Source organism: Coregonus lavaretus (genome assembly GCF_964263955.1).
Source record: "Coregonus lavaretus genome assembly, chromosome: 3".
In the NCBI taxonomy this organism is placed as follows: Eukaryota; Metazoa; Chordata; class Actinopteri; order Salmoniformes; family Salmonidae; genus Coregonus; species Coregonus lavaretus.
In genome coordinates, this window is record NC_139990.1 from 17,033,121 (window position 1) to 17,058,210 (window position 25,090).

The 25,090-nt window shown below is 47.1% G+C and overlaps 1 protein-coding gene across 1 annotated transcript in view; it reads left to right on the forward strand.

The window, feature by feature from the left end:
* Positions 1-25,090, forward strand: part of trappc9 (trafficking protein particle complex subunit 9) — a 321,620-nt gene that overhangs the window by 166,310 nt on the left and 130,220 nt on the right. Inside the window, exon 19 of the mRNA XM_084158560.1 lies at positions 16,101-16,243. Within this exon, the coding sequence (XP_084014686.1) occupies positions 16,101-16,243 (143 nt within the window). The remainder of the gene's footprint in view (positions 1-16,100; positions 16,244-25,090) is intronic.

Genomic DNA, 25,090 nt, shown 5'->3' on the forward strand with positions numbered 1-25,090 from the left:
AACTACAGCTAACAGCTCCCTGTCCCCAACGTCATAGTTACGCTCCGCCGGGCTGAGCTTTTTGGAGTAAAAAGCACAGGGGCGGAGTTTAGGTGGCGAGCCGGACCGTTGAGAGAGAACGGCCCCTATACCAGCCTCAGACGCGTCCACCTCAACCTGAAATGGAATTGTGGGATCCGGATGCGCCAGCACCGGAGCCGACGTAAACAGGTCCTTCAGTCTCCCAAAGGCCCTGTCCGCATCAGCTGACCACTGCAGGCGCACCGGACCCCCCTTCAGAAGGGACGTGATGGGAGCTGCCACCTGTCCAAAACCCCGGATAAACCTCCGGTAGTAATTCGCAAAGCCCAAGAACTGCTGCACCTCTTTTACAGTGGTTGGAGTTTGCCAATTACGCACAGCGGACACACGATCCACCTCCATTCTCACCCCTGACGCGGACAACCGATAACCCAAAAAGGAGACCGACTCCTGGAAAAACAGAAATTTCTCTGCCTTGACATATAGGTCGTGCTCCAACAGCCTCCTCAATACACGTCGCACCAGGGTTATATGCTCGGCTCGGGTAGACGAGTACACCAGAATATCATCAATGTACACGACCACCCCTTGTCCCTGCATATCCCGGAAAATGTCATCTACGAAGGATTGGAAGACTGATGGAGCATTCATCAACCCATATGGCATGACAAGATACTCGAAATGACCTGACGTGGTACTAAACGCCGCTTTCCCCTCCGGGGGATGGTCAAACACCGCCCTGAAGCGGCGGGAGAACTCGTCGTAGGTGATGGTGTTCGCGTCGATCCTCCTCCACTCTGCGTTGGCCCATTCCAACGCCTTCCCGGAAAGGCAGGAGATCAGGGCAGACACGCTCTCATGTCCCGAGGGCGCCGGGTGCACGGTGGCCAGGTAAAGCTCCACCTGGAGAAGGAATCCCTGACACCCGGCCGCGGTCCCATCGTAGGCCCTCGGGAGCGAGAGTCGAACTCCTCTGGGTTCCGGAGCGGGAATGGGCTGACTTCCCGATGGGGCTGGCAGAGAGGATGGCGGTGTAGGAGTCCCCCTGCCTCGGATGGTGGTGATCACCTCCTGCAGTGCGGACCCCATCTGCAGGATCTGGTCACTCTGTTCACGGACCCTGTCCTCCAGCGTCGCCTGGGCTGCTGCGGCTCCTGCTGATTCCATTCTTATGGTGTGTGATTCTGTCATAAACGCTGTGTGACACTCTGGCTCCATGGACTTTTATATTTGAGCCAGGGTTGTTCATTTTCATTTGTTTGGGTGTATTTCTATGTTGGGGTGTCTAGGTTGTTGATTTCTATGTTTGGTATTGTGCTTGATTAGTCATATGACTCCCAATCGGAGGTAACGAGTGTCAGCTGTCGGCTCGTTATCTCTGATTGGGAGCCATATTTATACTGTGTGGTTTCTCCTTGGTTTTGTGGGTTTTTGTTCCAGTGTTCCATGTTCCGTGTTCAGTCATTGTCGTTGGACTTCACTATCGTCATTTGTTGTTTTTCGTGGTTGCTTTATTAAATAAAGTCATCATGTTCACTCCACGCGCTGCGTATTGGTCCGCTTCTTCAGACGATCGTGACAGAAAAACCCACCACAAAAAGACCAAGCAGCGTGTCAAGCGGCAACAGGACCTACCTACACAGGATTTATGGACTCCCATAAAGGATTCATGGACATGGGAGGAGATTCTGGATGGTGAGGGGCCTTGGGATCAACCGGGAGAATATCGCCGTCCTCGTGAAGAGCGGGAGGCAGCTAAAGCCGAGAGGCGGCGATATGAGGAGGCAGCACGGAGGCAAGGCTGGAAGCCCGAGAGTACTACCCAAAAATTTCTTGGGGGGGGGCTAGAAGGGAGTGTGGCGAAGTCAGGTAGGAGACCTGCGCCTACTCCCTGGACTGACCGTGGAGAGCGAGAGTACGGGCAGACACCGTGTTACGCAGTAGAGCGCATGGTGTCTCCTGTACGCAGGCATAGCCCGGTTCGGTACATTCCGGCTCCACGTATCGGCCGGGCTAGACTGAGCATTGAGCCAGATGTCATGAGGCCGGCCCCACGCATCCGGTCACCAGTGCGTCTCCTCGGGCCGGCTTACATGGCACCAGCCTTACGCATGGTGTCCCCGGTTCGCCTACATAGCCCGGTGCGGGTTATTCCACCTCCCTGTACTGGTCAGGCGACGGGGAGCATACAACCAGGTAAGGTTGGTCAGGCTCAGTGCTCAAGGGAGCCAGTACGCCTGCACGGTCCGGTATTTCCGGCACCACCTCCTGTCTCCAGTCCAGTACCACCAGTGCCTACACCACGCACTAAGCCTCCTGTGTGTTCCCCGAGTCCTGTGCGTCCTGTTCCTGCTTCCCGCACTAGCCCTGAGATGCGTGTCCTCAGCCCGGTACCTCCAGTTCCGGCACCACGCATCAGGCCTACGGTGCGTCCCCAGGGTCCAGCATGCCCTGTTGCTTCTCTCCGCACTAGCCCTGAGATGCGTGTCCCCAGCCCGGTACCTCCAGTTCCGGCACCACGCATCAGGCCTACGGTGCGTCCCCAGGGTCCAGCATGCCCTGTTGCTTCTCCCCGCACTAGCCCTGAGATGCGTGTCCTCAGCCCGGTACCTCCAGTTCCGGCACCACGCATCAGGCCTACGGTGCGTCCCCAGGGTCCAGCATGCCCTGTTGCTTCTCCCCGCACTAGCCCTGAGATGCGTGTCCTCAGCCCGGTACCTCCTGTTCCGGCACCACGCACCAGGCCTACGATGCGCCTCAGACAGCCAGAGTCTGCCGTCTGCCCAACGGGGCCTGAACTGTCCGTCTGCCCAACGGGGCCTGAACTGTCCGTCTGCCCAACGCCGTCTGAACTGCCCGTCTGCCCAACGCCGTCTGAACTGTCCGTCTGCCAAGCGCCGCAGGAACTGCCCGTCTGTACTGAGCCTGCAAAGCCGCCCGTCTGCCATGAGCCTTCAGAGCCGTCCGCCAGACCGGAGCCGCTAGAGCTCTCCGCCAGACAGGAGCAGCCAGAGCCTTCCGCCAGACAGGATCAGCCAGAGCCTTCCGCCAGACAGGATCAGCCAGAGCCTTCCGCCAGACAGGATCAGCCAGAGCCTTCCGCCAGACAGGATCAGCCAGAGCCTTCCGCCAGACAGGATCAGCCAGAGCCGTCCGCCAGACGGGATCAGCCAGAGCCTTCAGCCAGCCATGAACAGCCAGATCCGTCAGCCAGCCATGAGCAGCCAGATCCGTCAGCCAGCCATGAGCAGCTAGATCCGTCAGCCAGCCATGAGCCGTCCAGCCAGGATCCGCCAGAGCCGTCCAGCCAGGATCCACCAGAGCCGTCCAGCCAGGATCCGCCAGAGCCGTCCAGCCCGGATCCGCTAGCCAGCCAGGATCCGCCAGAGCCAGCCAGCCAGGATCCGCCATTCAGTCAGGTACTGTCCCTTAGCCCGGTGCTGCCCCTTAGTCCGGTGCTGCCCCTTAGCCCGGTGCTGCCCCTTATCCCGGTGCTGCCCCTTATCCCGGTGCTGCCCCTTAGTCCGGTGCTGCCCCTTAGTCCGGTGTTGCCCCTTAGTCCAGGTGGGGTTAGTTGGAGGGTGGTCATTGGGAGGAGGCTACTGAAGCAGGTTGTGACTGTGGTGGGGTGGGGATCACGACCGGGGCCAGAGCCGCCACCGTGGACAGACGCCCACCCAGACCCTCCCCTAGTCCTTATGTTGGTGCGCCCGGAGTTCGCACCTTTAGGGGGGGGTACTGTGACACTCTGGCTCCATGGACTTTTATATTTGAGCCAGGGTTGTTCATTTTCATTTGTTTGGGTGTATTTCTATGTTGGGGTGTCTAGGTTGTTGATTTCTATGTTTGGTATTGTGCTTGATTAGTCATATGACTCCCAATCGGAGGTAACGAGTGTCAGCTGTCGGCTCGTTATCTCTGATTGGGAGCCATATTTATACTGTGTGGTTTCTCCTTGGTTTTGTGGGTTTTTGTTCCAGTGTTCCATGTTCCGTGTTCAGTCATTGTCGTTGGACTTCACTATCGTCATTTGTTGTTTTTCGTGGTTGCTTTATTAAATAAAGTCATCATGTTCACTCCACGCGCTGCGTATTGGTCCGCTTCTTCAGACGATCGTGACACGCTGTAGGTGGGTGTAGTGATGGAATCAAGCGCAGGACACCGAAGTATAGTCCAAAATACTTTAGTGGAATATCCAACAAGGAAAACAGAACAAACTTGCCCGAAGGCGAAACTACGCACGTAGGCGACAAAAACAAAAGGCGCACTACACAGGTGCGTAAAACGCTCCAACACAGTGGAGTAAAGCTCAACCGAGCGAATAAGGAAATCGACAAGCAAACATACGACAGGAACAATCACACACAAACACAGACACACCCAACGAGACTTAAATAGAACACTAATGAGGACTAACTAGACACAGGTGTACAACATCAAGACCAAACCAAACGAACATGAAACATAGATCGGTGGCAGCTAGTACTCCGGGGACGACGACCGCCGATGCCTGCCCGAACCAGGAGGAGGAGCAGCCTCGGCCGAAACCGTGACAGTTAGTTAGCTAGCTCAAGCTTGTTATCTAGCTAGCTCAAAGGACATTCAAAGTTCCTCCATAGAAGCTGCTCCTCCTAGGTATAATTCTATGGACCTAATTCAGATCATGCATGTCATAACAAGATGCCCAGAGCGTCAAGCCTCCTCCTCAACCCCCTCTCGCTCTCTCCCCACCCGCAAAATGTCAGTCACTTCTTGCGCCATAGGCTTCACTTGTCTTTCCATCACGCATGTAAAGAACTAGCTTGCCTGCTGTTTCCGCACTGATTGGTGAAGTAATTGAATGAGCTAAATGTAAAAGACTGTTGATTTCACAGGTTTAAAAAAAGGAACAGAAAGAAATGATCTAAACCGTTACTTTTTTTAGGGTTCAAATTGGTTCAGAACATTATTTTCCTTGACGGAACAGTAAAATGGAACTAAAAAAATGTGGTTCTGGTTGGAACACACAATGCCTCTAAATCCTCCACTGCTGCACAACCCATCAGTGGAGGTGTGAATATTACCCTGGATGTCTTGTCTTCTAAGTTATACATGAGACTATTGCATTGGAGAACCAAAGCAAACTAGAACCAATCTTCCCAAAATGCTCCTCAGGAGAGATTCTGCATTGATGAAGAGCCACATTGCCATGGAAACGCACTATTTCTGGTGAGTTAAGAGCATAGTGTAATCTTCTGCATTCATTTCAATGGGATGTTTTGAGATGGATAGGAACAGCTCAGACAGTTGAAAGTTGAAAGTTATAATCTATACTATCTATTCACATATGAACTCAGAGAGCAAGACACACACTTCTGAATACTTTATTTGGATCCACAATGAAACATTGTGAATGCAAAGGGATCTGCAGAGTTTAGGAACCATATATGTGGTGTGATGTGTGTTTCAGTGTCTGTGCACACTTTTATGTGCCATGTATCTGAGTGGCTGTGTGTTGCAGTGACGTGTAGAGATGGAGGAAGCGGTGTGTGATGTGTTAGCCACTGATCTGAGAGCAGCAGGTCCCAACCGGACAACACCAGGGTGATTTAGATTTACTGTATCAGCTCTGTTACCTCTGGCTGGCTGGTTCAGCAGAGCTGGCCCTAACCTGTCACATCTGCCAGGTGTGTGTGCTGTGTGTGTGTGCTGTGTGTGTGTGTGTGTGTGTGTGTGTGTGTGTCCGTGCGCGCGTTCTTGTGTGCGTGTTCATGTGTGTGTGCAGGTGGAGGGTGGGGAGAGGTGGGAAATGGGAGGAGAGGTGAGAACAGCTAGGGAGGGAGGGAAATAAAGGGATGGCGAGAGGAAATTAAAAGTGACAGTTAATGGGAAGATGCTCTCGCTGAGTCAGGTAACAGGGCAAGGGAGGGGTGAGGGAAGGGGTGAGGAGTGGCCAAGCCGAGGTGCTACTGTACCCCTGCAGCAGCATATATCATTATCATCCCACCACATACTGCTGTGGAGGCACTTACAGGCTGCTCTTTCCAGAACAAATCTGCCAATTCTTTAGGAGTGTGAGGAGGGGACTAAGTGGAGAGATTGAGTGTACTGGCTGGCTGGATGTCTGGCAGGGCTGTTCAGAACCCATTTAATCTCTAATGACACCACACACACACACCTGTACGCATGCATACACACACACACACACAGCAGACTGATGGAGGTCTGAGGCGAAGGAACGGAGTATTGTCATTATTGTGGATCATCAGACACTTTAATAGCAACATGCATATCACAGTACCAAACCACTGTGGCTTGGTAGTGAGTGGAAATATGCAGTAGAATAACAGTAAGTTCCATCATCCACAGTGCTACAAAAACACCATCCATAATGTCTATGGGCAGCCTTAATCTGCTCAAATAATAATTGTACCTTTAGTTCATAATGCATGCTAAATGAAAGTGCATATAGAACGTTTTTTCAATATTTTTTAAATGGTTTGAAATGTTTCTTTCCCTTCTATTCCCATAGTCATATAAAAGGCTATTCAGAGTCTTATCTTGTATTGCATCCCAATCAGGCTGCATTGCCCCCTCCTGATAAAACTGTATTTTGAATCTCTGCTTTCTCTCACTTCTGCAGTGGTCCCCGCCCTTAGTGCGACGATAGACATGTGTAAACAGAAAGAAGTCTGACTGAGTATGTGTGAGTAAAGAGAGAAACCCTGCAGTCACCACTTGCTGGTCTCTCTCTCTCTCACTCTCTCTCTCTTTTGGTCTCTCTCTCTATCTCTTTCTCTTTCGCTCTCTCTTTCTCTATCAAGTTCCCTTCCCCTTCTCTACTGACACTGCAGCAGCTGTGGAAGGAGTACTAATGTTCTATTGTTTGGAAATTATAGTAGAAGAAGAACCGGGAGAAAAACGTACCCTCTTGGGATTCTGAATGATAAATACATCGGCAGTTGCCGCATTACAAACTCATGCACACACACACTTTGCAGGGTTAGACCCTGTGTATTAAATACCTGATAAATAAGAGGAAGGAAACAATATATCCTCAAGGTATGACGCAGTCCGGTAACAAAACATCATGTCAAATGAATGATCTTGTCATTAAGGAATCCTCTTGTGTCTTCCAGCCAGGGTTCCTGTGTGTAGTTGTGGTAACAGGGCCCCTGGCCCCCAGGCCTACAGTACTGTTATTGTACTAATGGTCTCAACAAGGACCTCCTGAGGGAGGAGGATGGAGAGGAAGGCTTATCTTCGGCATGCTGGCGGTGCACTCACTCCCTTTCTTCCTCCCTCTCTCTGTCTCTCTCTCTCTTTCTCTCTCTCTTTCTCTCTCTTTCTCTCTCTCCCTGTCTCTCTCTCTCTCTCTGTCTCTCTCTCTATATATATCTGTGTCTCTCTCCCTGTCTCTCTCTCTCTCTCTGTCTCTCTCTCTCTATATATATCTGTGTCTCTCTCCCTGTCTCTCTCTCTCTCTCTGTCTCTCTCTCTCTATATATATCTGTGTCTCTCTCTCTGTCTCTCTCTCTGTCACTCTCTCTGTCACTCTCTCTGTCTCTCTCTCCGTCTCTCTCTCTCTCTCTCTCTCTCTCTCTGGCTCTCTCTGTCTGTCTGTCTCTCTCTATCTACCTGCTGCTCTCTTTGTTCAGTCCTCTCGCCCTCCGTCAAGCTCCTTCTCTCTTTCTCTCTCTCTCTTTTCTTCAGTCCTTTATGCCCCCAGGCTCCCTGAGGACTCTATTTCAATCACACTGGGCTAAAAATAGAGCCTGTCTGTAATGAGGCGATCGTGAGAGGAATAGAATGGGACAATGAAAACACTGACGCTGAGGGACCTCTGGCTAGCCTGAACTGACTGGATGGATTCAGACAAAAACACAATGCATTCTCCCAGTCAGAGCCACAGTCATTTTGCTTATCTGAAGCTCAGATTCTCTGTAAAGCTATGGAATATGTCTCCATCTACCAATGGCTAGGCTACTCTCCTGTTAGAAATAGGGAGTTACCGAGAGAAAATAGTGCTGAAATGAACCGCCGTAGGCCATTGGCCACTGACGTTTGATTTTGTAAATAAAATAAATTGGCCACAAAAAAAAGCAACTTCCTGCTCCTTCCCTGACTTTTCCTAAATGCTCATTTGTCCGAATTTTGTAATCACAAACAGAGAAGTATTTAGAGCCTTTTATCTGTTTTGTTTTCACTCCTATTCCCAACTTCACCCACCAAGACAATGGGCTGTAGGTACCCAGCCAGGTGCTAATGCGTCTCTCTCTCCTCACTGAATGAATGACAAATGTATGAATGGCCGATAATTGTGCACATTGCTTCACAATTTAAATTAAGCCCAACAGAATGATGAGGGTGATTTGATTTAGAAAGAAAATAGTGTAATGATGAGTTTTTGTTATGCCTATTTATCAGCGTTGGCGCTCATGTTTATCGTAAATAATTTGACCACGCGCCTTGCGTGTTGATACCATTCTCTTTTATGTTTTACTTTGTAAAAATAACCTTTTGGTGGACTGTTTTATTTACTATAATTATATTACTAATCGATTTTAAGGGAAAACGGAAACATGCTACATGTTGCAGTAGGCCTTTAGAATAATGCAAAACATATCCTTGACTATCCAAGTTGATGAGTGATGGGAAACAAACAATGCCAGTCAGCCTGTGCAGCCGGCCCATCGAAACTACACCTAAACTATACCAAAACAAATTTCACACATTATAAGACTTAGCCTATAGACAAGATTAAATTGACAATAGTCTGAGTGACAATATTATCAGTTGTCAAATTGTACATGATGAGATGGGCGCATCTTGTAATTGACAGATGCAGGGAAAGGAGCATAACTTTATCAAATTCTCACATGTACAGTGGGGAAAACAAGTATTTAGTCAGCCACCAATTGTGCAAGTTCTCCCACTTAAAAAGATGAGAGAGGCCTGTAATTTTCATCATATGTACACGTCAACTATGACAGACAAATTGAGGAAAAAAAATCCAGAAAATCACATTGTAGGATTTTTAATGAATTTATTTGCAAATTATGGTGGAAAATAAGTATTTGGTCACCAACAAACAAGCAAGATTTCTGGCTCTCACAGACCTGTAACTTCTTCTTTAAGAGGCTCCTCTGTCCTCCACTCGTTACCTGTATTAATGGCACCTGTTTGAACTTGTTATCAGTATAAAAGACACCTGTCCACAACCTCAAACAGTCACACTCCAAACTCTACTATGGCCAAGACCAAAGAGCTGTCAAAGGACACCAGAAACAAAATTGTAGACCTGCACCAGGCTGGGAAGACTGAATCTGCAATAGGTAAGCAGCTTGGTTTGAAGAAATCAACTGTGGGAGCAATTATTAGGAAATGGAAGACATACAAGACCACTGATAATCTCCCTCGATCTGGGGCTCCACGCAAGATCTCACCTTGTGGGGTCAAAATGATCACAAGAACGGTGAGCAAAAATCCCTGAACCACAAGGGGGGACCTAGTGAATGACCTGCAGAGAGCTGGGACCAAAGTAACAAAGCCTACCATCAGTAACACACTACGCCGCCAGGGACTCAAATCCTGCAGTGCTAGACGTGTCCCCCTGCTTAAGCCAGTACATGTCCAGGCCCGTCTGAAGTTTGCTAGAGTGCATTTGGATGATCCAGAAGAGGATTGGGAGAATGTCATATGGTCAGATGAAACCAAAATATAACTTTTTGGTAAAAACTCAACTCGTCGTGTTTGGAGGACAAAGAATGCTGAGTTGCATCCAAAGAACACCATACCTACTGTGAAGCATGGGGGTGGAAACATCATGCTTTGGGGCTGTTTTTCTGCAAAGGGACCAGGACGACTGATCCGTGTAAAGGAAAGAATGAATGGGAACATGTATCGTGAGATTTTGAGTGAAAACCTCCTTCCATTAGCAAGGGCATTGAAGATGAAACGTGGCTGGGTCTTTCAGCATGACAATGATCCCAAACACACCGCCCGGGCAACAAAGGAGTGGCTTCGTAAGAAGCATTTCAAGGTCCTGGAGTGGCCTAGCCAGTCTCCAGATCTCAACCCCATAGAAAATCTTTGGAGGGAGTTGAAAGTCTGTGTTGCCCAGCGACAGCCCCAAAACATCACTGCTCTAGAGGATATCTGCATGGAGGAATGGGCCAAAATACCAGCAACAGTGTGTGAAAACCTTGTGAAGACTTACAGAAAACGTTTGACCTGTGTCATTGCCAACAAAGGGTATATAACAAAGTATTGAGAAACTTGTGTTATTGACCAAATACTTATTTTCCACCATAATTTGCAAATAAATTCATAAAAAATCCTACAATCTGATTTTCTGGATTTTTTTTCCTCATTTTGTCTGTCATAGTTGACGTGTACCTATGATGAAAATTACAGGCCTCTCTCATCTTTTTAAGTGGGAGAACTTGCACAATTGGTGGCTGACTAAATACTTTTTTTCCCCACTGTATTTTTACATGGATATATTTCCACAAATATTTATTCATGCAATACATGCTTCACAATTGTTTATGCACTATTTATAATGCGTTAATGCTTATATTTGCGCAGGTTGATAAGCATCTGATGCGTATGCTAAAGGGGTTGCCCGGCAACGTTCTCTAGCAGGCACCTATAGGCTGAAAGGCCAAGCGGTTAAAAGGATAACATGATACAGCCCTACTGATGAAATTTGTTCTCTTGAAATGTATTCAATGTCTGTAGTTTAATCCAACTAGTTATCTGAATGAAAATTAACATAGCAAGTAGCCTAGAGATCATAAAGCACAAAGCTTTCAACGTTCAAGCATTACTTTGATATGTCTCTATGACAAAGTCCCTGAGAGATAGCAGGCAGACAAAGCCGTGCACTCAGCATAACGAGAGAGAGAGAGAGAGAGAGACCTTGTCTGAGCTTTATATGTAACTAGGTTATGTACTCTAAATGATAGGCTACTTAAAACAACTTTTTTTATTAAATGCTGAACAAGAGATATCTGCAGTATAACTGGAGGCTTCCTTGTATCCAAACACACATGCTTAGGGACACTCCCAGAGTTGTCACAGCTCTGATGCAGTGTTGTGTTGCTGCAGTACTTGGCAGGATCCCCTCCAGATATGTCTCTCTGCCTCTATGTTGTTGGAAGTAATTAAACCGCTGTCCTGGACATCACCATATATTCCTGTGCATTGTAACACGGCCTATCAGAACCGCACTATGTTCCACACTCTACCCTAGCTGCCAGCTGAGGTTGCATCGTTTAGGCTGCTCAGAGTCACCTGTTACTGGGAGAAATCATGGGTTTGGGCTCACAAAGATACTCTGTGTCCCTTTCTTAGAAAGGTACTCTCTCTCTCTAACTACCTCTCTCTCTCGCTCTACCTCTCTCGACCTCACTTCTCTGCGGCGTCAGAGAGCAACATAGAAACACAAAGGGGGTAGAGACGTGCCAGCAGAAAGCAGCAGACGCTTGAGACAGACAGCCCAAGTGGAGCTGAACTTTGTGGTCGTAGTCTTCACTGTGTCTAGATAACGGTAATGACTCCAAAGGGCAAATATAGTTGTACTGCATTTCTTCACAATCTCACCAGAGGGACTTGGTAAAAACACTGGTGTTGAATGTCATTATCTCTAGAGAGAGCGAGGGCCAATTTGAAATGATCCAATTGCAAAGAAGGCTGCTACTGTTCTAACTATGTTTATTTTTGTTCCTTTCCCATCACTCTATTTTATTATGTGACTCTTTCTTTCTCTCAATCTCTTTTTCAATCTCTCTCCTTTTTTATTTATTCATGAAATGTGACTTTTGTCGTTTTCAAAAGAGATCTTCCCCATAAGTGTGCCAGTCGGTTAGTTCCAGGCAGGGCAGATGGATAGGAACAGGGCCACATCATACTGTACTTCTGAACAGAGCAGAACCAGAAGCACAGAAGAAACATGTCTGCCTAATAGTCCTTAACACACCTATGGCTGGATGTCAATCAGTCAGCCTAGCAGCCAATCAATGGACTGCCCCAGGCAGGGTTCCTTCCTGCTGCTGTGATAGCATAGGCTCTGCGGAGTCGCCAGAAAGTGGGAACTCCGCTCAGTTGTGGGAACTCCGCTCAGTTGTCTTTCTACGCCTGCCACGTTAGGTTAGCTATTGGACAGTAGTGATGCAGAGACTCAGGGCCATGATAATGGAATACAGATCAGGGTTTGGAGAGAGAGTTGTCTGTCTGCTCTCCTGGTATAATGGGAAGAGAATAGCGTCAGATATAATGAGGCAGAGTAGTGCTGCTAGCCTAAGATCTGCTTTTAGTTTCTCCTCATTTCTGTAGAGTTGACACAAAAAGACTAGGGTTGCAGTATTCCTGTTGAATTCCGGATTCTCTGCTTATTCCTTTCTGATTCCGGTAATCTTTTAACCAGGGTTTCTGGAAAACCTGGGCATTTTGGGGAAGTTACCGTAATTGTGCAACTCTAAGTAAGACAGAAATACAGTATGCTGGATCATGTCCATCAGAGGTCAGTGTAGTTACTGTGGTTCTCTGGTTGTGTGTCCATCTGCATGCTGTCTCGGATGGACCCCTTCCCTACAGCCATACCAGCTATTTGTGGCCCTATGACAGCTTGACGTTCTCACACCTCTGTTGGACTCATGAGGAGTATAGGATGATTCACAAGGAGACCATCTGACAAGATAGGAAAGTTTTCCACCACATCCACAAGCAGCACTGTAGTGACTTTTGAATTATTGAAGAGGTGCAAGGAAGCCTTGAACAATCTCTGTATTGTATAAGCCAGGCATTGGGTGGATAAGCCATAAAGGACTACAATATCTCAAACTGCACAGCAACAGCCCTAGTGTAAGGGGACCAAAAATAGCTCAAAACAGTGACAAGGGGTAGGCGAGGATTCTTTCAAGGAGAAACATTGGGAGCATAGACAGCTTGCATAGCAACTTAACCTGAACTGCTCTCCTCGATCCCCTCAATCAACCAGAATAACTATCTGGACCAGGAACAAACTGTCCCATTGACAGATGGTCTGGACATTTCTGTCCCCAAGCGCTTTACTGTTGCGGTCAGTCTGCATGCAGCCACTCACCGAAGGGTCAATTAAGGTCAGTTAGTGTCTGACTCTGTTGTGGACATAATGAGAGTAGGGAATGAGGATTTGTAAGAAGTGGCTGAGAGACCTACCTTTCTGCAGGTTTACTACTACAAGAGGGTTTACTAATGCAGGGGAGAGCGGGCCAAAATGGATGGTGGACGTTTGGGATCGCTCCAGTTAACCATGCAGCATTAGGAAAGAAGTCCTACACTAAAATCAACAGTCCAGACCAGCGTTTCTTCCATAAAACTCACCTCCTCTCCTCCCAGCTAGCGGCAATAAAGAAACAACAATTTGCACACATAGCTGGAGTTCAGATTATCTCCAATTGATGACATACGCAGCTTCTTAATTTCACCAAGTACTTAGAGACGTGCTGAGTCTGTTAAGCACTGTTAGGTAGCTTTAGACCAAACAAACCTAACAATAATTAAGGCAGAGGTCATTTACTGCTTCCCATACAGGCCGTCCTATTGGACGATATGCTCCGTAAAGAAAAGTGACATTTTCAATTATGGAAAGACAGAAGGCATTACATGGATGCAGCATGTAAGTGCCTTCCCCGTTCAGCCAGGCCATTAAAGTGAAGTTCTCCGCTGTTTTAGGGAGAGAAGATGGGGAGGGAGGGAGAGAGGGAAGAAGATAAGAGAGAGAGAGGGAGGGAGAGAGAGAGAACAGTGGGGGCGTGGCAGGATCAGTGTGATGATCTTTTAGAGAGCGTGTCTGGAAGGAAGTATCCGAGAGGTGGAATACCAAACAGACCACACTTCCTCTCTATCACCCCTGTCATCTACCTCTGTCCCCTCCCTTCCACAGTCATATGCAACCCCCCCACCTCTCTCTCTCTCTCTCTTCTCTCTCCCCCTCCCTCCCTCCCTCCCCTCCATGTCTCCTCAGAAGTCGTGCCTTGCTCCTTGGCCCCTACACCGTTACAAACCGGACCATCTGGCCGCCCAGCCAGCCATCAGTCCCGCCCCTGCAAACAGGACGTTTTACATGCATTTCCCCCTTTAAGATTGGGGTCTTTAGATGGTGACGGTTATGGCCCTTTTAGATCATGTATCTGTCTCTGCCATGGCTAGGTCTGTGTGTGTGTCCGTCTCTGCCATGGCTAGGTCTGTGTGTCTGTCCGTCTCTGCCATGGCTAGGTCTGTGTGTGTGTCCGTCTCTGCCATGGCTAGGTCTGTGTGTCTGTCCGTCTCTGCCATGGCTAGGTCTGTGTGTCTGTCCGTCTCTGCCATGGCTAGGTCTGTGTGTGTGTCCGTCTCTGCCATGGCTAGGTCTGTGTGTCTGTCCGTCTCTGCCATGGCTAGGTCTGTGTGTGTGTCCGTCTCTGCCATGGCTAGGTCTGTGTGTCTGTCTGTCTCTGCCATGGCTAGGTCTGTGTGTCTGTCCGTCTCTGCCATGGCTAGGTCTGTGTGTGTGTCCGTCTCTGCCATGGCTAGGTCTGTGTGTCTGTCCGTCTCTGCCATGGCTAGGTCTGTGTGTCTGTCCGTCTCTGCCATGGCTCTGACTAGGACTGTACTGTTTCCATCTTTACCCTGTGGGTCATCAGCCTCCTCCCACAACATGGTCCTCCTCCAACCTCCCTCTTGTAATACAACCTCATTTACATAGTGATATGACAACCTCTGTGTATGTCACACGCTCACACCAGACCTCCACAATGAGCCCTGCATGTTAAACAGCAGAAGGAATGGAGGTGCATCTCAGTGACAGTGTTTGTTTCGCGTCGACTGTACATGTGCGTGCGTCAGCCTTCTACATAGTATACATCTGCGTCTCAATAAAATAACCTATTCATCAAAAGTTATTAAATGTATTTTGTGAGTGTTATTAAATGTATTTTGTAAATGTACTAATTCCCTTAGTTAAGGAGAAATCTAGTTATGTGCAGCCGGCGAGAGGAGAAAAGGAGAGAGGAGGAGAGGAGAGAACAGGAGAGAGGGGGAACCAGATAAGATCTTGTCAAGCAAGAGAGTGGCATCTGTCCCTCTGGCTGAAGGACACACACACAGACATGCGTGACCAGGAAAGAGGGGACCATGTGTGCCTCGGACACGATACGGTGGCTCTTTTACATAACAACCCCAGGGCGATGGGCATGTGGTGCACCATTTAACACAGGAAGAGAGGAGGAGGAAGGATGACAGACAGTCTTAGACACTCTCTCTCTCTGGGGTTTAGCCTGTAGGTTGGGCTATTCTGAAACCATGAAGGTGATGTGTAGTCAGGCCCCAGTAGAGACAGCCAGGGGAAGTAGAGCTGAAAGTCACAGGCTCCATGCTGAGAGATGATCACTCTGGATGGGGATAAAGATTAATGGACGGGCAGATGGACCGAGAAACATGATGAAAACCTGTTCATACCTGGTCTGTGTTTACATGCACTGCATACACACACACACGCTTGGCCTGGCTCAATGGATTACACACATGGGTTGAGGGCCAGTCAGCGTTCAATGCAAACAAAGGCACGTGTTTACATGCACGCACACACACACGCTTACACACTCAAACAAACCTTTTCCCAAATACAGTGTATGAATACCGAGAGGAGACTCATCATGACCCTCTACTTTTTACTAATCCTCCCTTTCTCTCCACTCTTGATTACACATCATCAGAACACGTTTTTGTGTGTTCTTTATTTCGTCATCAGCCATTTTCTTTGTTATTGAGCTCAGAATAAGTCTCATTCTGCTCACGATTGAGAAGAAAAAAGAGTCTGTGATTGGCTTATTGTCACCTTTGACCCTAGTCACACAGGTTTACTCTTCCATGCTCATAGTTCATAGAAACTGCTGGACCATCTGAACAGGTGAAATTAGTCCAAAGCTTTTTGTGAACTGCCCAGAGCTTCGACCTTCGACCTGAATCATTGAGTTACGGTTTAATGCTCTGTACTACATCTTAGAATAACCCCTCTCTCTCTCTCTCTCTCTCTCTCTCTCTCTCTCTCTCTCTCTCTCTCTCTATCTCTCTAGACGTTGGAAGCTGTGATGACCTTTAAGTACTCGGGGGGAGCAGGCAAGGTGGAGGGCTACTATCGGGACCTGACCCTGGGAGTGCATGTTGACATAGAACCCTCTGTGTTCTTCACCAGAGTCAGCACACTGCCAGCCACCAGGTAAACACTCTCATTCGTTTTACAAAAACTTTATTAACTATCACTTCTGGGGAGCGGCGAACAGTGAGCAAACATTACGGCTACCTTCTTTCTATGGGTAAAGTGCATAGACAGACGGTCGACATCACTGTCCCAACAACTCCCAGCAAACATAGAGTGGGGAAAAAAAGTATTTAGTCAGCCACCAATTGTGCAAGTTCTCCCACTTAAAAAGATGAGAGAGGCCTGTAATTTTCATCATAGGTACACGTCAACTACAAAAAAAAATCCAGAAAATCACATTGTAGGATTTTTAATGATTTTATTTGCAAATTATGGTGGAAAATAAGTATTTGGTCAATAACAAAAGTTTCTCAATACTTTGTTATATACCCTTTGTTGGCAATGACACGGGTCAAACGTTTTCTGTAAGTCTTCACAAGGTTTTCACACACTGTTGATGGTATTTTGGCCCATTCCTCCATGCAGATCTCCTCTAGAGCAGTGATGTTTTGGGGCTGTCGCTGGGCAAAACGTACTTTCAACTCCCTTCAAAGATTTTCTATGGGGTTGAGATCTGGAGACTGGCTAGTCCACTCCAGGACCTTGAAATGCTTCTTACGAAGCCACTCCTTTGTTGCCCGGGCGGTGTGTTTGGGATCATTGTCATGCTGAAAGACCCAGCCACGTTTCATCTTCAATGCCCTTGCTGATGGAAGGAGGTTTTCACTCAAAATCTCACGATACATGGCCCCATTCATTCTTTCCTTTACACGGATCAGTCGTCCTGGTCCCTTTGCAGAAAAACAGCCCCAAAGCATGATGTTTCCACCCCCATGCTTCACAGTAGGTATGGTGTTCTTTGGATGCAACTCAGCATTCTTTGTCCTCCAAACACGACGAGTTGAGTTTTTACCAAAAAGTTCTATTTTGGTTTCATCTGACCATATGACATTCTCCCAATCCTCTTCTGGATCATCCAAATGCACTCTAGCAAACTTCAGACGGGCCTGGACATGTACTAGCTTAAGCAGGGGGACACGTCTGGCACTGCAGGATTTGAGTCCCTGGCGGCGTAGTGTGTTACTGATGGGAGGCTTTGTTACTTTGGTCCCAGCTCTCTGCAGGTCATTCATTAGGTCCCCCCGTGTGGTTTTGGGATTTTTGCTCACCGTTCTTGTGATCATTTTGACCCCACGGGGTGAGATCTTGCATGGAGCCCCAGATCGAGGGAGATTATCAGTGGTCTTGTATGTCTTCCATTTCCTAATAATTGCTCCCACAGTTGATTTCTTCAAACCAAGCTGCTTACCTATTGCATATTCAGTCTTCCCAGCCTGGTGCAGGTCTACAATTTTGTTTCTGGTGTCCTTTGACAGCTCTTTGGTCTTGGCCATAGTGGAGTTTGGAGTGTGACTGTTTGAGGTTGCGGACAGGTGTCTTTTATACTGATAACAAGTTCAAACAGGTGCCATTAATACAGGTAACAAGTGGAGGACAGAGGAGCCTCTTAAAGAAGAAGTTACAGGTCTGTGAGAAGTTACAGGTCTGCCAGAAATCTTGCTTGTTTGTAGGTGACCAAATACTTATTTTCCACCATAATTTGCAAATAAATTCATTAAAAATCCTACAATGTGATTTTCTGGATTTATTCCCCTCAATTTGTCTGTCATAGTTGACGTGTACCTATGATGAAAATTACAGGTCTCTCTCATCTTTTTAAGAGGGAGAACTTGCACAATTGGTGGCTGACTAAATACTTTTTTTCCCCACTGTACAGCGGGTACCGGTACAGAGGGGGGGACAATGCAAATAGTCCGGGTAGCCATTTGATTAGCTGTTCAGGAGTCTTATGGCTTGGGGTAGAAGCTGTTAAGATGCCTTTTGGACCTAGACTTGGCACTCCTGTACCGCTTGCCATGCGGTAGCAGAGAGAACAGTCTATGACTACCCTCAACAGTCATCTAACCCACTCCTAGTACAGTTTGTCCTTGTTTTCTCTGTCTTATTAGTAAGATCACTGGGTTTGTTGTGTTTTTCCATCTTGATTGGGTAAACACATAGCGCCAGATCACCTCAGTCCCCACTCCCTGCTTCCTGCTACTGTACCCAGCAGACCAGACCAGACTAGACCAGGGCTCTACTCTGCTCAGTGACATTATTGTCGCTGTAACGATGGGGAATCGGAAAGATGGCATTTCTACTGACAGGCGGAAACGGATGAATATTATCTCTCTAGCTCTTTCTCTCTCGCTCTACTCTCTTTCTCTGTCTCCTCTTTCTCTCCCTCCCCCTTCTTGTCATCTCCCCGGCTCTGTGGAAAAAGCCAGGGTGCGGAAGCGAGGGAGGGAGACAGATCGTACCCCAGTTATTGCCACTTGAGGTGAATCATTAGCTGTAATAATATCTGCAGTTTAACCAATCCATCTTTCTATCTTTCTGCTCTCTTGTGATAAATCTGTCTCTTCTCTCCTCCGCTCAGCAGTCACTATCATCTTGGCACGCCTCCTTTTTCTCCCTCCCTCCCCCATAGATCTGCCTCGGAGGGAGGGAGGGAGGGAGGGAGGGAGGGAGGGAGGGAGGGAGAGAGAGAGAGAGAGAGAGAGAGAGAGAGAGAGAGAGAGAGAGAGAGAGAGAGAGAGAGAGAGAGAGAGAGAGAGAGAGAGAGAGAGAGAGAGAGAGAGAGAGAGAGAGAGAGAGAGAGAGAGAGAGAGAGAGAGAGAGAGAGAGAGAGAGAGAGAGAGAGAGAGAGAGAGAGAGAGAGAGAGAGAGAGAGAGAGAGAGAGAGAGAGAGAGAGAGAGACCTTATCACAGCACAACTGATTGTCTCAAACGCATTGAGAAGGAAAGATTTTCCACAAATTCACTTTTAACAAGGCAAACCTGTTAATTGAAATGCATTCCAGGTGACTACCTCATGAACCTAGTTGAGAGAATGCCAAGAGTGTGCAAAGCTGTCATCAAGGCAAAGGGTGGCTACTTTGAAGAATCTCAAATATAAAATATATTTTGATTAGGTTAACACTTTTTTGGTTACTACATGATTCCATATGTGTTATTTCATAGTTTCAATGTCTTCACTAATATTCTACAATGTAAAAAATAAAGAAAAACCCTTGAATGAGTAGGTGTGTCCAAACTTTTGACTAGTAGTGTATGTGTGTGTATATATACAGTGGGGAGAACAAGTATTTGATACACTGCCAATTTTGCAGGTTGTCCTACTTACAAAGCATGTAGAGGTCTGTAATTTTTATCATAGGTACACTTCAACTGTGAGAGGCGGAATCTAAAACAAAAATCCAGAAAATCACATTGTATGATTTTTAAGTAATTAATTTGCATTTTATTGCATGACATAAGTATTTGATACATCAGAAAAGCAGAACTTAATATTTGGTACGGAAACCTTTGTTTGCAATTACAGAGATCATATGTTTCCTGTAGGTCTTGACCAGGTTTGCACACACTGCAGCAGGGATTTTGGCCCACTCCTCCATACAGACCTTCTCCAGATCCTTCAGGTTTCGGGGCTGTCACTGGGCAATACGGACTTTCAGCTCCCTCCAAAGATGTTCTATTGGGTTCAGGTCTGGAGACTGGCTAGGCCACTCCAGGACCTTGAGATGCTTCTTACGGAGCCACTCCTTAGTTGCCCTGGGTGTGTGTTTCGGGTCGTTGTCATGCTGGAAGACCCAGCCACGACCCATCTTCAATGCTCTTACTGAGGGAAGGAGGTTGTTGGCCAAGATCTCGCGATACATGGCCACATCCATCCTCCCCTCAATACGGTGCAGTCGTCCTGTCCCCTTTGCAGAAAAGCATCCCCAAAGAATGATGTTTCCACCTCCATGCTTCACGGTTGGGATGGTGTTCTTGGGGTTGTACTCATCCTTCTTCTTCCTCCAAACATGGCGAGTGAAGTTTAGACCAAAAAGCTCTATTTTTGTCTCATCAGACCACATGACCTTCTTCCATTCCTCCTCTGGATCATCCAGATGGTCATTGGCAAACTTCAGACGGGCCTGGACATGCGCTGGCTTGAGCAGGGGGACCTTGTGTGCGCTACAGGGTTTTAATCCATGACGGCGTAGTGTGTTACTAATGGTTTTCTTTGAGACTGTGGTCCCAGCTCTCTTCAGGTCATTGACCAGGTCCTGCCGTGTAGTTCTGGGCAGATCCCTCACCTTCCTCATGATCATTGATGCCCCATTGACCGTCATCTTGAATTTCTTCCATTTTCTAATAATTGCGCCAACAGTTGTTGCCTTCTCACCAAGCTGCTTGCCTATTGTCCTGTAGCCCATCCCAGCCTTGTGCAGGTCTACAATTTTATCCCTGATGTCCTTACACAGCTCTCTGGTCTTGGCCATTGTGGGGAGGTTGGAGTCTGTTTGATTGAGTGTGTGGACAGGTGTCTTTTATACAGGTAACAAGTTCAAACAGGTGCAGTTAATACAGGTAATGAGTGGAGAACAGGAGGGCTCCTTAAAGAAAAACTAACAGTTCTGTGAGAGCCGGAATTCTTACTGGTTGGTAGGTGATCAAATACTTATGTCATGCAATAAAATGCAAATTAATTACTTAAAAATCATACAATGTGATTTTCTGGATTTTTGTTTTAGATTCTGTCTCTCACAGTTGAAGTGTACCTATGATAAAAATTACAGACCTCTACATGCTTTGTAAGTAGGAAAACCTGCTAAATCGGCAGTGTATCAAATACTTGTTCTCCCCACTGTATCTATCTATATATATAAATATATTATATATATAGAGGGAAAAAAGTATTTGATCCCCTACTGATTTTGTACGTTTGCCCACTGACAAAGAAACGATCAGTCTATAATTTTAATGGTAGGTTTATTTGAACAGTGAGAGACAGAATAACAACAAAAAATCCAGAAAAACGTATGTCAAAAATGTTATAAATTGATTTGCATTTTAATGAGGGAAATAAGTATTTGATCACCTACCAACCAGTAAGAATTCCGGCTCTCACAGAACTGTTAGTTTTTCTTTAAGGAGCCCTCCTTTTCTCCACTCATTACCTGTATTAACTGCACCTGTTTGAACTCGTTACCTGTATAAAAGACACCTGTCCACACACTCAATCAAACAGATTCCAAACTCTCCACCATGTCCAAGACCAAAGAGCTCTCCAAGGATGTCAGGGACAAGATTGTAGACCTACACAAGGCTGGAATGGGCTACAAGACCATCGCCAAGCAGCTTGGTGAGAAGGTGACAACAGTTGGTGCGATTATTCGCAAATGAAAGAAACACAAAATAACTGTCAATCTCCCTCTGCCTGGGGCTCCATGCAAGATCTCACCTCGTGGAGTTGCAATGATCATGAGAACGGTGAGGAATCAGCCCAGAACTACACGGGAGGATCTTGTCAATGATCTCAAGGCAGCTGGGACCATAGTCACCAAGAAAACAATTGGTAACACACTACGTCGTGAATGACTGAAATCCTGCAGCGCCCGCAAAGTCCCCCTGCTCAAGAAAGCACATATACATGCCCGTCTGAAGTTTGCCAATGAACATCTGAATGATTCAGAGGAGAACTGGGTGAAAGTGTTGTGGTCAGATGAGACCAAAATCGAGCTCTTTGGCATCAACTCAACTCGCCGTGTTTGGAGGAGGAGGAATACTGCCTATGACCCCAAGAACACCATCCCCACCGTCATATATGGAGGTGGAAACATTATGCTTTGGGGGTGTTTTTCTGCTAAGGGGACAACTTCACCGCATCAAAGGGACGATGGACGGGGCCATGTACCGTCAAATCTTGGGTGAGAACCTCCTTCCCTCAGCCAGGGCATTGAAAATGGGTTGTGGAAGGGTATTCCAGCATGACAATGACCCAAAACACACGCCCAATGCAACAAAGGAGTGGCTCAAGAAGAAGCACATTAAGGTCCTGGAGTGACCTAGCCAGTCTCCAGACCTTAATCCCATAGAAAATCTGTGGAGGGAGCTGAAGGTTTGCGTTGCCAAACGTCAGCCTCGAAACCTTAATGACTTGGAGAAGATCTGCAAAGAGGAGTGGGACAAAATCCCTCCTGAGATGTGTGCAAACTTGGTGGCCAACTACAAGAAACGTCTGACATCTGTCATTGCCAACAAGGGTTTTGCCACCAAGTACTAAGTAATGTTTTGCAGAGGGGTCAAATACTTTTTTGACATGCGTTTTTCTGGATTTTTTTGTTGTTATTCTGTCTCTCATTGTTCAAATACACCTACCATTAAAATTATAGACTGATCATGTCTTTGTCAGTGGGCAAACGTACAAAATCAGCAGGGGATCAAATACTTTTTTCCCTCACTGTATATATATATATATATATATATATATATATATATATATATATATATATATATATACACGCATATATACACACACACACAAAAGTATGTGGACACCCCTTCAAATGAGTGGACACCCCTTCAAATTAACTATTTCAGCCACACTGTTGCTGACAGGTGTATAAAATCGAGCACACAGCCATGCAATCTCCATAGACAAACATTGGCATTAGAATGGCCTTACTGAAGAGCTCTGAGACTTTCAACATTGCACCATCATAGGGTGCCACCTTTCCAACAAGTCAGTTCGTCAAATTTCTGCCCTGCTAGAGCTGCCCCGTTCAACTGTAAGTCCTGTTATTGTGAAGTGGAAATGTCTAGGAGCAACAACGGCTCAGCCGCGAAGTGGTAGGCCACACAAGCTCACAGAACGGGACCGCCGAGTGCTGAAGCGCTTAGCGCGTAAAAATTGTTTGTTCTCGGTTGCAACACTGACTACCGAGTTCCAAACTGCTTCTGGAAGCAACGTCAGCACAAGAACTGTTCGTCTGGAGCTTCATGAAATGGATTTCCTAAGATCACCATGTGCAATGCCAAGCGTCGGCTGGAGTGGTGTGAAGCTCGCCACCATTGGACGTGATGAATCACGCTTCACCATCTGGCAGTCCGATGGACGAATCTGAGTTTGGCAGATGCCAGGAGAACGCTACCTGCCTGAATGCATATTGCCAACTGTAATGTTTGGTGGAGGAGGAATAATGGTTTGGGGCTGTTTTTCATGGTTCGGGCTAGGCCTCTTAGTTCCAGTGAAGGGAAATCTTAACGCTACAGCATACAATGACATTCTAGATGATTTTGTGCTTCCAACTTTGTGGCAAATGTTTGTGGAAGGCCCTTTCCTGTTTCAGCATGGCAATGCCCCCGTGCACATAGCGAGGTCCATACAGAAATTGTTTGTCGAGATCAGTGTGGAAGAACTTGACTGCCCTGACCTCAACCCCATCAAATGCCTTTGGGATGAATTGGAAAGCCGACTGTGAGCCAGGCCTAATCGCCCAACATCAGTGCCCATACCTCACTAATGCTCTTGTGGCTGAATGGAAGCAAGTCTCCGCAGCAATGTTCTAACATCTAGTGAAAAGCCTTCCCAGAAGTGTGGAGGCTGTTATAGCAGCAAAGTGGGGACCAACTCCATATTAATGCCCATGATTTTGGAATGAGATGTTCGTCGAGCAGGTGTCCACATACTTTTGATCATGAAGTGTATGTGTGAAATAGTCAGTGATCCATTCATGATAGAAACCTGTTGGAACCCTACCGGTACTGCATACAGCAGCTGGGGGCTGTTATCTGACATAACGTATGGGGCATTCCATACTGTCAGACACACACACACGCACAAACACACACACACGCACAGATGTTCCATGCTATCAGGACATGATTCAGTCTTCAGTCTAAACCTGTTGTTGGTAGTACAGTCTTCTATCTGCTCTGCTGACATAAAGGCAGGCAGTGTACTGTTCCCCACAGGCTCACACACACACACACACATCATGCACTCTAAAAATAGCACCACATTGGCAGCACTCTAAATCCAACCAGCCCAAACATAATTAACCGTATTTCATTTCACGTGGGAGTGAAATGAATAGCAGGGCTGAAGACGTATTGTCACGTATTGTGCCAGAGGGGCCGCTGTGGAATCAGAACATATTGATCGTGGACCCTGAGGATTGACCAGCCATTGATCTGCTTCTCCTCTTTCTCACTGCCTCCTTCTTCTACCCAGTGATGATGATGGTTCTATCCTGTGATGATGGCAGCCATTTTGACCACTACCACACCTCAAAGACAGACATCAACCCCTACAGTACTAGGCTAGCTAGGCCACCTGTGGTTGCTGTTTTCAGATGAGACTATCTGAATAACAACAAACTAGCTAAAGGAGTGACGGTAGCAGAAGTGGTCTCATCCATAGTCTCAGGGTTTGCAGGGTGTGGATGTGTTTGGAGGTACAGACAGTCCGAGACACAGCCAGCCAGATGATTTGCTTGGCCGTCAGTGGTGGCTCTAAGAAGAGAGGAGCTACCGTGGGCCGCCAGGTTGGTGAATGGGTTGCCAAGTTTGGTAAGTTATTATTCTCTGACGGGATGGGGGGCCTCTCCACCAATCAATAACGGTGAATGGCTGATCTCACTGCTCATTCATCAGCGTGACATAGCGCTCTCCAGAAATAGGATACATTTATTATCTGGTGGTGTGTGGGGGGGGGGTGGGAGGCATTATCTGGTGGTGTGTGGGGGGGGGAGGGTCTTTGTGTGTGTGAACATTAGAACACACACACACACACATTACGTAAAGAAAACACATTAAGGAGCACTCATCCATTCCTGTCCTGTCCTAACATCAAAGGTGTTAGTCCTTTCATCAGGGCCAGTTTCCAAGCTGCTGTAGGAGGCTGTTTCTCCTTTCCACGCCAGTCTATCTGTTTCTCCTCTCCTCTCCAGCCTGTCTGTCTGTCTCTGTTTCTCCTCTCCTCTCCAGCCTGTC